This window comes from Hemiscyllium ocellatum, chromosome 13 (assembly GCF_020745735.1).
Source record: "Hemiscyllium ocellatum isolate sHemOce1 chromosome 13, sHemOce1.pat.X.cur, whole genome shotgun sequence".
NCBI lineage: Eukaryota > Metazoa > Chordata > Chondrichthyes > Orectolobiformes > Hemiscylliidae > Hemiscyllium > Hemiscyllium ocellatum.
Window position 1 is genome coordinate 6,574,668 of NC_083413.1, and position 14,026 is coordinate 6,588,693.

At 43.4% G+C, this 14,026-nt stretch overlaps 1 protein-coding gene and 1 long non-coding RNA gene across 3 annotated transcripts in view; one reads left to right on the top strand and one right to left on the bottom strand.

Moving 5' to 3' along the window:
• The window catches only part of LOC132821763 (uncharacterized), a 55,467-nt gene extending 53,700 nt beyond the window's left edge, over positions 1-1,767 (bottom strand). Inside the window, exon 1 of the long non-coding RNA XR_009645352.1 lies at positions 1,631-1,767. This is a non-coding gene — a long non-coding RNA (uncharacterized LOC132821763). The remainder of the gene's footprint in view (positions 1-1,630) is intronic.
• Positions 1,768-2,047: 280 nt separating this feature from the next.
• trpc1 (transient receptor potential cation channel, subfamily C, member 1) overlaps positions 2,048-14,026 on the top strand; it is a 93,073-nt gene continuing 81,094 nt past the window's right edge. For both annotated transcript variants that reach the window (XM_060834512.1, XM_060834513.1), the window contains exon 1: positions 2,048-2,223. In XM_060834512.1, the coding sequence (XP_060690495.1) occupies positions 2,097-2,223 (127 nt within the window). In that variant the 5' untranslated portion in view covers positions 2,048-2,096. The remainder of the gene's footprint in view (positions 2,224-14,026) is intronic.

The following is a 14,026-nucleotide window of genomic DNA, read 5'->3' on the forward strand; positions in this document are numbered from 1 at the left end:
TTATTGGTCAGAGTATTGAGTACAGGAGTTGAGAGGTCATATTTTGGCTGTGCAGGACATTGGTTCGGCCACTGTTGGAATACTGCATGCAACTCTGGTCTCCTTCCTATCAGAAAGGTGTTGTGAAACTTGAAAGGGTTCAGAAAAGATTTACAAGGATGTTGCAAGGTTGGAGAATTTGAGCTATAGGGAGATGCTGAACCGGCTGGGGCTGTGTTCCCTAGAGTGTTGGAGGCTGAGGGGATCTTACAGAAGTTTACAAATTATGAGGGGCATGGATAGGGTGAATAGAGGAGGTCTTTTCCCTGGGGTTGAGGAGTCCAGAACTGGAGGGCATTGGTTTAGGATGAGAGGGGAAAGATATAAAAGAGACCTAAGGGGCAACGTTTTCACACTGAGGGTGGTACGTGTATGGAATAAGCTGCCAGAGGAAGTGGTGGAGGCTGGTACAATTGCAACACTTAAAAGACATTTGAATGGGTATATGAATAGGAAGGGTTTGGAGGGATATGGGCCGGGTGCTGGCAGGTGGGACTAGATTGGGTTGGGATATCTGGTCGGCATGAACAGAAGGATCTGTTTCAAGGCTGTACATCTCTATGACTCTGAAAGAAAATGAAAGATCTTATCTTTACATACCTTGATGCTGCTTGTCCTGCTCAGCAAAACCTGATGCTCATCAAAATTCACACTTTGACCTCACAGCCCCTATCCAAAATGGCCACTCCCAAAATGGTTAGATGCTGTTCCTGTTGAACTCCGGGTTCTCCACAATCCCTTTTTCAGTTGTGACAAGCCAGCAAAGTTTTCCTAGATTCCTCCTCAGTCACTTCTCACTACCTTCCTCATATTGTAAGAACAAAATTTAGAAAAATAAAGGAGACCTTTCAATAACCAAAGGGAAACATCTAGGTTTTCACCTGCACAAAACTGAAAGTGTGAAATTACAGGGAATACAGAAAGAGATGGAACGCGGAAATTCTTGAAAAAACTGAGAGAGAGAGAGAGACGAGTGAAAAACAGGCACGGACTGACAGATGATATGCAAGAAGATCACACAATTGTTGTGGTACAGAAGGAGACCATTCAGCTCACTGCAACTGCACTGAAACAGAGACACAGATAGAATTTTTAAAAACTCATGAGCGAAGAGGAAGTAAGAAGAGTGTGAGAGAAAAAAACGAAACAGAAAAAAAAGTAGTAGACAATTTGGCCTTTCAAATTTGCTGTACCATTTAATATGATTGTAGTGATTGGAATAAGGTTGGCTAGATAAATCTTGTTGAATATGAGTTTCCAATTGGGGTTGTTAACCAGCACCAATGATATCAACAGGAGTGTCAGGGATTTTTCTCAATTTGGGGACAAGCTCCAAGGAAATCTTTCAGTTTCAAGTACTGTGTTTGTGTAAATAAAGAGTGTCTGGTTGATGGGATACTGGCCTCTTTGGATTTAATGATGATGATGATGAATGATCCTCCCACTCGGTACCCTGCTTCCACTTTCTCCCCATATATTTTGATCCCTTATCTCACTCCTTTACAACAGTCAACATTTTGGCCTCAATGGCTTTCGGTGGCAGAGAATTCCACAGGTTCACCACTCTCTGGGTGAAGACATGTCTCCTCACCTCAGTCTGAAATGTTCGAAGTCCACGTCCTTGCACGGTGACCCCTGGTTCTGGACTCCCTGGTCGTTGGGAAGATCCTTCCTGCATTTACTCTGTCTAGTCCTGTCGGAATTTTACAGGTTTCTCTGAGATTTCCCCCCTTCATTTTCGTGGAAAAATTACAGTACAACGACGGAAAGAAGACACTGAGATAGCGGGAGTGCACATGCGCGCAGCAGTCTCGTCAGCGCTTTGCTCCGATAATAAAAATAATAAATTGCTTTCTAGTTTTTTTTTTAACTGGGAGACATCTTCTCCCAGGGGCTGGGCATGAACAAAAGACGGTGAATGTGATGGGCGCACGGCAGCGGGAAGGCGCGCGGTAGCGGCGCGAGCCAGGGGCGGGGGAGGGTCAGTGGGCGCGCGGGCGGAGGGACGGTTTTCCGCCGCTCGTACTGGCCGCCCCGAGGGGGAGGGGGGATGAACAATGGCCAGTCTCTACCAAAGCACCGAGTCCTCTTCTCCGAACAAATACCTGACATTGAAGGATGTGCGGCAAGTCAAGGAGGAGACCACCATCGATGAGAAGCTCTTCCTTCTGGCGTGTGAGAAAGGTAAGGCCCGCTTGGGAACGGAGCACGCTCGCCGTATCAACAACCGGCAGATTCCCCTTTCACCCCCTAACCTCTTCAGCTCCCCTGCCTTCCACACTTCACCCCGTAAAACCCACTTACACTTCAACCCCAAACCCACCATTACCCTTCATCCCCTAAAACCTTCAGCTCCCCTACCACCCAACTTTCACCCCCAGTCCCCTTACTCTTCACTCCCAACTCCATTACCCTTCACCCCCAAACCCCCTACCTACCACCTGCTCCACCCTTCCAACTTCTCACCCCCATCAAATTCTTCTCTTCACTCAACTCCCCTCCCCCAATCCTTCATAGGAGAAAGTGAGGTCTGCAGATGCAGGAGATCAGAGCTGAAAATGTGTTGCTAGAAAAGCGCAGCAGGTCAGGCAGCATCCAAGGAGCAGGAGAATCGATGTTTCGGGCATGAGCCCTTATTCAAGAATCCTGAAACATGCACGAAACATCGATTTTCCTGCTCCTTCGATGCTGCCTGACCTGCACTTTTCCAGCAGCACATTTTCAGCCCCAATCCTTCAAACCCCAACTCCTTACCTCCAGCAATTTCTCCAGTTTCCTCATTTCCCCTCCCCTCACCTTGTCTCAGTCGGTTCCCTCAACTCAGCACCGCCCTCCTAACCTGCAATCTTCTTCCTAACCTCTCCGGCCTATCACCCTCACCTTGACCTCGTTCCACCTACCACATCTCCATCGCCCCTCCCCCAAGTCCCTCCTCCCTACCTTTTATCTTAGCCTGCCTGGCATACTCTCCTCATTCCTGATGAAGGGCTTATGCCCGAAACGTCGAATTTCCTGTTCCTTGGATGCTGCCTGACCTGCTGTGCTTTAACCAGCAACACATTTTCAACTCCTTACCTCCAGCACCCTGATACCTTCACCCTCTTCCGCCCCTCCCCTGGCAGTCCCCCCTGAACCCTTCAACTTTGCCACCCCTTCCCCGAACACTTCAACCTTGCCACCACCCCAAACCCATCACTGTCCCCAAAACCTTCAAACACCGAACTCCAGCTTAATCCAATCCCTCCAACTAATCAACTCTCAGTCACGCACTTCTTTTACTGCCGGCACCCCACCCACTCCTGTCCCCACCCACTCCTGTCCCCTACCCCAACCCCACATTCACCCCTTCACACCCCCTCAGTCACCCTTCCTACTCTCATTCCCCACTCCCAACTCTGCTCTCACTCCCCACCCCTGCTCTTTCACTCTTCTCACCTGCTCCCTCACTACTCCAACTCTCAATGCTCTCTGTCCTCCTTGACACACATGGGGAGCTGTCCTCTTGGGGGATGTGGGATTCCAAGGGAGAACATCAAATTCCTTGTCTCAGGAAAATGGTGGAAGTGTGATTTTCTCACTCATTAAAGAGCTACTGACCTGTGGTTTGCACTTTTCCAATTTCTAAGAGATTGGTCAAGAGGGAAAGAAAACAATTGTTTCTGTTTTATTTTTCATTCTGATAAACTTTGACCACAACCCCAGCCACTTCCTGCTGCCATAGCATGTGACAAAATCGGAGATGGTAAACAAGGCGCACGCACACATATCAAGGCCAAAGATGAAAGCTTTTTGGAAATTCTGCAACCACCAGAATTGTTTATAGTCAGAAGTCATTTCTAATGATGAATTATGCATTTAACATAGAGAATAGTGGGCGGGAGAGAATATTCTCTGTCAATGTTTATGTAAGGGCAATGCATGAGTTACTTGCATTTTAGGACTGTTTTTGTTCGCAGTAAATGAATCATAAAGACCGAGTGACTCAACAGTCTTCCAACTGAATGGTACAGATGACTTAATAAATAAATTTATGGTTTATCATTGTGAGAAGATGGTGGAAGGCTGGCAATCTCACTGAACTTGGAATCTCACTGTTTTATTCGAGATTTAGGAAGAATGGGCTGTTCAGACTCTCAAGTCTGTTTCACCATCCAGATCTGAGGCCTATCTCTACGTTGCATGCCTTTGACCCAAACCCCTTAATGCCTTAACTTAACAAAAAAAATTATCTATCTCTGATTTAAAATTAACAAACGATCTAGCATCCATTGCCGTTTGTAGAAGAGTTTTAAACCTCTACCACGCTTTGTGTCTAGAAATGGCAATGTCCACTGAACTTGGAATTTCATTGGTATTGCACTGGGCTCAAATCCTGTCATGGATAACTAATCTGGAATGTAAAATTAACCTCTGTATTGCAATACAATCAGTTAAACGATTGATAATTTGGTTCATTAATGTTTTCTTAGGAAGGATATCTGTCAGTTTATATATTTTCCAAATCCATTAACTCATAGCTGACTTCAGAAATTTTGTTCTTTCTTTATTCCTTCACAGGATGGGAGTTTTGCTGGCTGGGCCAGCACTTGTTGTCCATTCCACCTTGAGAAGGTGCTGGTGTGCTGCCTTCTAGAACTACTTCAATCCATTTGCTGTAGGTAGATCCACAGTGCTATCTAAAGAGGAATAACACTGAAGAAGATTCATTAAGTCTGAATCTGTGTATGCTGGCACTGCCAGACCAACACTTTTCTGTTTTTATTTTGGATTCCCAGTATCCACAGTATTTTCTTACTGACTTCAGAAATCACCCTGCTGGTTGAATGCATTGTGAAAAAACATGACCTACCAAAAGAACTTTAAATGGTCAGCAACTGAATTTTGGTTCCCTGTTATTCATAGGGAGCCAACAATATTAATCAGATTATGCAGATGGCGAATTGCTGACTTTCTTTTGATTTTGCAGTTCTTAATTACAGTGGCGTGATTTGACCTAGTATCTCTGGGTATAGTTTACCTCAATTTTTAATGAGAAAATAAATAACGTTTCCTGATGGTAGGTTTCCAATTATGTGATAATCCAAGAAGTTTGTATTTTTTCTTATACTTTCATTGGATGTGAGTGTTGGTGACTAAGCCAATATTTGTTGCTTATCTCTAATTGGCTTTAATAAGTGGTGGTGGTGGTGGTGAGCTGTTTTCTTAGCCACTGTAGTTCACTTGCTGTAGCTACACCCACATGCTGTGGGTAAAAAATTGCAAGGACCAGTGTGTTGTAGTTCCAAGTCCGAACGGTGTGTGGCTTGGAAGGGATCTTGTCAGTGTAATCTACCTCATTGTCCTTGTAGCTGGTAGCTGTTATGGTTGTATAAGTATGTGCCCTGTGTTGTTAATGTCAATTTAGATTTTTTAACAGTGGTCAAGAGATTAAAATTTAGGTGAGCAGAAGTTCCATTAATGCTGGAGGCATCTGCAAATTTTAAAAATATAGGCTATGAAGTCTTAATTTGCCAAGCTCTGGGCTTACATAGAAACACAGAAGCCATTTGACCCCTTGAGCATGCTCTGCTGTTCAGTATAATCATGGCTGATCATTGAGCTCATTACCCTAATCCGATCCCCTCCCATAATCCCTTGACCATAGAGTCATAGAGATGTACAGCATGGAAACAGACCCTTCGGTCCAACCTGTCCAAGTTGATCAGATATCCCAACCCAATCTAGTCTCACCTGCCAGCACCCAGCCCATATCCCTCCAAACCCTTCCTATATACCTGTCCAAATGCCTCTTAAATGTTGCAATTATACCAGCCTACACCACATCACCTGGCAGCTCATACCACACACGTACCACCCTCTGCGTGAAAAAGTTGCCCCTTAGGCCTCTTTTATATCTTTCCCCTCTCACCCTAAACCTGTGCCCTCTAGTTCTGGACTTCCAAATCTTTACGATAGGAAGGAAACCAGAATTGCATGCAGTGTTCCAACAGTGGCCTAACCAATGTCCTGTATAGCCACAACATGACATCCCAACTCCTGTACTCAATACTCCGACCAATAAAGGAAAGCATACCAAATGCCTTCTTCACTATCTTATCTAGGACTCCACTTTCAAGGAGCTATGAACCTGCATTCCAAGGCTTTCTGTTCAGCAACACTCCCTAGGACCTTACCATTAAGTGTATAAGTCCTGTTAAGATTTGCTTTCCCAAAATGCAGCACTCACATTCATCTGAATTAAACTCCATCTGCCACTTCTCAGCCCATTGGCCCATCTGATCAGGATCCTGTTGTAATCTGAGGTAACCTTCTTCGCTGTCCACTGCACCTGCAATTTTGGTGTCATCTGCAAACTTACTAACTGTACCTCATATGCTCGCATCCAAATCATTTATGTAAATGACAAAAAGTAGAGGACCTAGCACCGACCCTTGTGGTACTCCACTGGTCACAGGCCTCCAGTCTGGAAAAACAACCCTCCACCACCACCCTCTGTCTTCTACCTTTGAGCCAGTTCTGTGTCCAAATGGCTAGTTCTGCCTGTATTTCATGATATCCAACCTTGCTAATCAGTCTCCCATGGGGATCCTTGCCGAACGCCTTACTGAAGTCCTTATGGATCACATCTACTGCTCTGCCCTTATCAATCTTCTTTGTTACTTCTTCAAAAAACTCAATCAAGTTTGTGCGACATGATTTCCCACGCACAAAGCCATGTTGACTATCCCTAATCAGTCTTTGCCTTTCTAAATACATGTATTTCCTGTCCCTCAGAATTCCCTCCAACAACTTGCCCACCACTGAGGTCAGTTTAACCACAAGAGCTATATCTACCTCCTTCTTGAAAACACACGAAGTTTTGGCCTCCACCACTTTCTGTAGCAGTGACTTCCTCAGTCTCGGAACTTTCTGGGTGAAGATTTTTTTCCCTCACCTCAGTCCGAAAAATATTATCTATTATCCTTAACTATAAGACCATAAGACATGGGAGTGGAAGTAAAGCCATTCGGCCCATCAAGTCCACTCCGCCATTCAATCATGGCTGATGGGCATTTCAACTCCACTTACCAGCGTTCTCCCCGTAGCCCTTAATTCCTCGAGACAACAAGAATCTATCAATCTCTGCCTTGAAGATATTTAGTGTCCCGGCCTCCACTGCACTCCGTGGCAATGAATTCCACAGGCCCACCACCCTCTGGCTGAAGAAATGTCTCCGCATTTCTGTTCTGAATTGACCCCCTCTAATCCTAAGGCTGTGTCCACGGGTCCTAGTCTCCTCGCCTAATGGAAACAATTTCCTAGCGTCCACCCTTTCCAAGCCATGTATTATCTTGTATGTCTCTATTAAGTCTCCCCTTAATCTTCTAAACTCCAGTGAATACAATCCCAGGATCCTCAGCCATTCCTCATATGTTAGACCTACCATTCCAGGGATCATCCGTCTGAATCTCCGCTGGACACGTTCCAGTGCCAGTATGTCCTTCCTGAGGTGTGGGGACCAAAACTGGACACAGTACTCCAAATGGGGCCTAACCAGAGCTTTATAAAGTCTCAGTAGCACATCGCGGCTTTTATATTCCAACCCTCTTGAGATAAGTGACAACGTTGCATTCGCTTTCTTAATCACGGACTCAACTTGCATGTTTACCTTTAGAAAATCCTCGACTATCACTCCCAGATCCCATTGTACTTTGGCTTTACGAATTTTCTCACCATTTAGAAAGTAGTCTATGCTTTTATTCTTTTTGCCAAAGTGCAAGACCTCGCATTTGCTCACGTTGAATTCCATCAGCCATTTCCTGGACCACTCTCCCAAACTGTCTAGATCCTTCTGCAGCTTCCCCACTTCCTCAGTACTACCTGCCTGTCCACCTAACTTTGTATCATCTGCAAACTTCGCTAGAATGCCCCCAGTCCCTTCATCCAAATCATTAATATATAACGCGAACAACTGTGGCCCCAACACTGAACCCTGTGGGACACCGCTCGTCACCGGCTGCCATTCCGAAAAAGAACCTTTTATCCCAACTCTCTGCCTTCTGTCAGACAGCCAATCCTCAATCCATTCCAGTAGCTCACCTCGAACACCATGGGCCCTCACCTTGCTCAGCAGCCTCCCGTGTGCCAATAGAGTTAGCTCAAAAAAAAAGATAATAAGCTAAGTAGCTTTTTCTTTTTTGCTTTCTCTCTCTCTCTCTCTCTCTCTCTCTGTCTCTCACTCACGCACGGCTTAGTCATTCTGGTACAACGAGCTCTTTATTCCTACCAGTAACTCATTACTTTAACTATTTAGTTGTTCATTTATTTATAGGTGTTAGCCCTTGTCCCTAACATGACTCCTGGTAAAAGGGTACTTTTTTTCCTGCAAAGTGTGACTTGGAAAATGCGCAGGAATTAAAGGTGGTGCTTGAATAAAATTAGTGCTGAATGCAGACTTCAATAATTAGAAGCAGCAATTGTGGATTGAATGGCCTATTCCTATTAGATAAAATATCATTCACAAAATGAATAGTAAATTTATTAATAAAATGTTAAGACATTGTAAACTGCCAACGTTTTGAGAATATATTGAAAGGATTGTGGATATTGGTTCATTTGATAAGAAATGAGTGGTTTCTGAACTTGAAAACGTCATTAGGATGCTTGGAAGTCACATGTCTTAACTTATCTACTGGAAACCCTTTGCCTGTATTTAAGTCAGGGTATTTACAGTCTGCTGTGTGCGCACACGCGCGCACACACGCGCGCGCGCACACACACACACACGCGCACACCAGCCCTCAATCATATGAGGGCTATTACACAGCCATTCTTGACACTAGTTCAGATTTTTTAAAGTGTCTGTTTCAAATCACCAACTCAAAACCGTTGGAATCATATCAGCCCAGTCCTGGTCAATCAAAACTTCGTCCTCACATTTATATTGAAAGAGAATATGTTGCAATCTTCCTATGCCTTGCTAGCTACCTCGCTCAAAATTAACCATGGGCTCCAACACTAGATCACCTGCCTTTTACAAACTATTGCATTGAGCTTTTGACAAAAACATTCTTTCTGGGTCAACAAAAGCTCAAGTGGTCAATCCCACAGTCCAAAGATGTGCGGGTCAGGTGAATTGGCCATGCTAAATTCCCCGTAGTGTTAGGTAAGGGGTAAATGTAGGGGTATGGGTGGGTTTCGCTTCGGCGGGTCGGTGTGGACTTGTTGGGCCGAAGGGCCTGTTTCCACACTGTAAGTCTAATCTAATGTAACAGTACTCATAGAACATAGAACGATACAGCGCAGAACAGGCCCTTTGGCTCTCAATGTTGCACTGACCTGTGAACTATTCTCATCTCGTCCCCCTACACTATCCCAAAATCATCCAAGTGCTTATCTAAGGATTGTTTAAATCTCCCTAATGAGGCTGAGTTGACTACATTAACAGGTAGGGCATTCCACACCCTTACCACTCTCTGACACCTGTCTTAAATCTATCACCCCTCAATTTGTACTTATGCCCTCTTCTACAAGCAGACGTCATCATCCTAGGAAAAAGTCTTTCACTGTCTACCCTATATAATTACTCCTATACTGCAATGAGACATGGGTAACAGTAACATATGACAGCCCTAAAGAGATTATACAGGCATTGCCTCCACTTTGTTCTCCGGATTCAGTGGGAGAGCCAACTTGACAAACATACAAAGAAAATCAGCTGTGATAAATACTCTGTTTGGATGGCTGAAAAGTATCTCCCCTGCAGCATCTCAACTCTTAAATATAGTCATGATAGGAGATGCCAAAGTTGGACTAGGGTGTACAAAATTAAAAATTACACAACACCAGTTAATTGGAAACACTAGCTTTCAGAGGGCTGCACCTTCATCAGGTGGTTATAGAGGATAAGATTGTAAGACACATAATTTATAGCAAAAGTTTACAGTGTGATGTAACTGACATTATACATTGAAAAATACCTTGATTGTTTAAGTCTCTCATCTGTTAGAATGACCATGTTAGTTTCACTTCTTTCATATGTAAATCACAAAACTTTTTTTAAAAAGTTACATTCTCAAGTGAACTTTAACAATTGGTGTCAGCCCAGATAATGTATTGGGTATTAGCACCGCTCTGTGCTGCTGTCTGTGCCATGATGTTTAGACTGATTCTAATGTAAAATAATGAATTAACAGAATCTTACGTGGATTCATACTATTTATGAGCAAAGTACAATGTAACTGTGCAAGTACAAATTCACCCCAAAACATGTGTGTGTGTGGGTGGAGTGCAATGGGGTCACTTGTTGAAGCCATCCCAATGGGTCCCGAACTTAGCTGTCAGTCTCTGCTATCGCTGCTGCCTGTCCTGAAGTCCGCCTTGGAGGGTGGTCACCCAAAGGTCCGAGGTCGAATGTCCTGGACCACTGAAGTGCACTCCAACTGGGAGAGAACACTCCTGTCTGTTCGTTGTTGTGCGGTGCCCAATCATCCATTGCCGTAGCCTCTGCTCAGTTTCCGCTATGTATCGTGCCTTAGGGCATCCTTACCTGCAGCATATGAGATAGTTTGCCACGTAAAATGATCTGTTTGAGGTTTGGTCATTGTTTAAATGCAAAAAATGGAAGAGTGGGGAAGGTCTTGGCGAGGTGCTCATCCTCATTGATGATGTGTTGCAGGTTGCGAAGAACATGGCATAGTTTTTCGGCTCCTGGGAAGTACCGTACAACAAAGGGTATCCTGTTAGTTGCAGCACATGTCTGTCTCCTGAGGAGGTCATTGCGGTTCCTCGCTGTGGCACGTCAGAACTGGCAGTCAATGAGTTGCACATCGTACTGTGTTCTTATGACCACACCCCTGAGTACGTCCAGGTGCATGTCAAGATCCTCCTCATATGAACAGATTCTGTGTATGCGTAGGGCTTGTCCATAGGGGCTGGCTGTTTTAATATGTTTTGGATGGAAGCTGGAGCAGTGTAGCATTGAGGTTATCCGTGGGTTTGCGGTATTGAGGTGCCCATCCTTGATGGATACATGTGTCCAAAAATGAGACCGTAGAATCCATTGTGAGTTTGGTGGGATGAAACTTGTTGATATCACTGTAATTTTATCATTGACTCCTCGCCATGGATCCAGAGGAAGAAAATGTCATTGATGTACCTGGTGTATAGTTTTGGTTGGAGGTCCTGCGTAGAGAAGAAGTCTTGTTCAGACTTGTGCCTGAAGATGTTGGCATATTGGGTGCAAATTTTGTCCCTGTGGTTAAACCGTGTGTCTGGATGAAGAACCTGTTGTCAAAGGTGAAGACATTGTAATTGAGGATAAAGCGGATGAGTTGTAGGACGGTGCTCAGAAATTGTCAGTTGTTGCTCGTCTTTAAAGAACTACCAAACCTCAAACAGGTGAAGGGGTAAATGTAGAGGAATGGGTCGGTGTGGATTTGTTGAGCGGAGGGCCTGTTTCCACACTGTAAGTAATCTAATCTAATCTAATCGATCATTATTTGTAGCAAACTGCGCGGCTTTCAGGACAACTCCATACAACTCTCTCATAGTAGACACTGCTAAACGTGTAAACCTTTGCTATAAATTCTGTGTCTTACAATCTTATACTCCAAAATCACCTGATGAAAGAGCAGTGCTCCAAAAGCTAGTGCTTCCAATATAACCTGGTGTTGTGTGATTTTTAACCTTAAATATAGTGTGTTCTGGGGAGGACAGTGAAAATGCTAAAGTTATTCTAAAGCCCTCCTAGAAGAATGCCACATTGACATTAGTGACTGGGAAGAGTTACCTACCAGCCGTTCAAACTGCATCGAGCTTTGATCCAAACCCTTTAATGATGAAGCAGTGCAGTCACAGAGACGGAAAGGAAATAAGACAACTCCTACACCCTGGATGCCAGTACCTCATGGATGTCCTGACCTATATATATATCAAAGACATCTGTGGCTCTGGAGTTGATGTATTTTGTCTCATGAAAGTGCATAACTGAAATCTCCATCCCTGAATATGTGTTATTCTTCATCCAAGGGCCAGCTAATATTTTTGACACTTAAAAGTCAGAATAGGAGACAGGGAGGGCAAGAAACAATGCATTACCTAATTGAAAACAAAATGAAAGGGAAAATATTTTTAAAAAGGCACTCCCAATTTGTAAAAAATCAAAGATATAGCTGAGTCCCAATGAATGGTCTCTACCCGAAATGTTGACTTTCCTACTCCTCTGATGCTGCCTGACCTGCTATACCTTTCCAGCTAACATATTATTGACTCTTGACTTCCAGCATCTGTTTTTGAAGCTATATCAAAGGACACCATAACCATCCAATCTCAATAGCTGTAGTTAGACCTTATGTGGCTCACTAAGAAATAGCCAAAATAAATGACCATTCTCTAGGCCTCCACTGTAAATCAAACAAAAAAAATCATTGTTCATCCCATGGAATATATTGATACTTAATCTCAGTTAGAAGTTTGTGAGGGAGCAGAAGTTTGAAGATTGGTAACTTTGAAACTAATGGAAGTATGTACAATAGCCCTTACTGAGTCTTGTGGCAGCAAAATGAGCTAACAGGTTTGCTTGGAAATATCGAAAAGTAACCGGAACAGAACAGAAGGGAGTGAGGCATTACAGTTGAGAGATGGCATGTTGGAGTTTTACTTCCTGAGAATAGCTAGAGCTGAGGGGAACTTAAAAAAAATGTTTTCAAAGGGCTGCGAATGTTTCCTATTGAAATAAATAACTTGTTAGGTGATGTATCATAAAAGAGAATGCTCTGGGGAGGTAAGAAGTAAACTAGTGGTTGAGCATATCTCGGCATAAGCTGGATTGTTAACTGAATTGTACTTCCTTTATTTAATTTGTTAAATATCCAATAAAGTTTGTGTTTTTAAGAATGTGAAGTTTTGTGGCTAAAATGAGTTTGTATTTTTCTTTAAAGGTAAAGCTAATTGTACGTAACCGGATTGTAATAAAGTGTTGAAAATGTCACCATCTTCCATGGATTGTAGTCCCTCATGAGTTAGTCATGGAGCTGGTGTCAATATTTAGATTCAAACTTCATGTATGCAAACTAACAACAGCTTGCATTTATTGCAAACCTTTTGATGTGGCAAAATGTTTGAAAGAAGGAATATCCATGAAGGATTCCATTAATTGGAATGTGTTAGTTCAAATTCCAGAGACTGGAAACTTTTAAAAAGAAGTTCAAATTTTCAGTTGATAGCTAGAAGCAAGGCAAAACAAGGTTTCATGTGTTAATACCGTTCTGATAGCAAGATAAAAATCACTCCAGCAAAATATAATCTTTGTATGCAACTTATAGTTTAAATCATGCAGTGGAATATCCCCTTTTTATATTTTACATACCAAGAAAACACACTTCACAGATATGTGCTACACTGACCTTAGATTGGGTTGGGATATCTGGTCGGTGTGGACAGGTTGGACCAAAGGGTCTGTTTCTGTGCTGTACATCTCTATGACTCTGTAAGTAGGCATTTGATTCTCCCAGAACCAGAACAGAATGATTCTTATCTTCTGAAGATTTATGTCCTTTTGTTTCTCAGTCTGGTAACTTCTAACTCCAAAACTGCCCTTTATGGTGAGAGAACTACTTGAGCTTCTCTGTCTACCGCTAGTTAGGTAAATTTTCCAGCTTTGTTTTAACAGAGCAAAGCTGGTGATTTCAATCTGGAGATGAGTTTCCACCCACATTTCAGCTACGAATCTTGGACATCTTTGGCTTCTACCTTTTCTCTCTCTATCTCTATCTCTCTCCCTGCCATCCTGCCAGACTGGATTGCATGTGTTGCTTTAGGAAGTTCAGGAACCGACTGTCACAATGACTTTCTCAATACCCTTCCCATGCCAAAGCCGATCACTCTTGAACTGTGATTCACATGGGCCTTGTATCTAGGTAGAGATGCTGATTAGCTATCTCAGGGACCCCAACTTCCTTTCAAACTTGCTGGTAAATGGATAATTTGAAGCACACTGTTCTTAGAA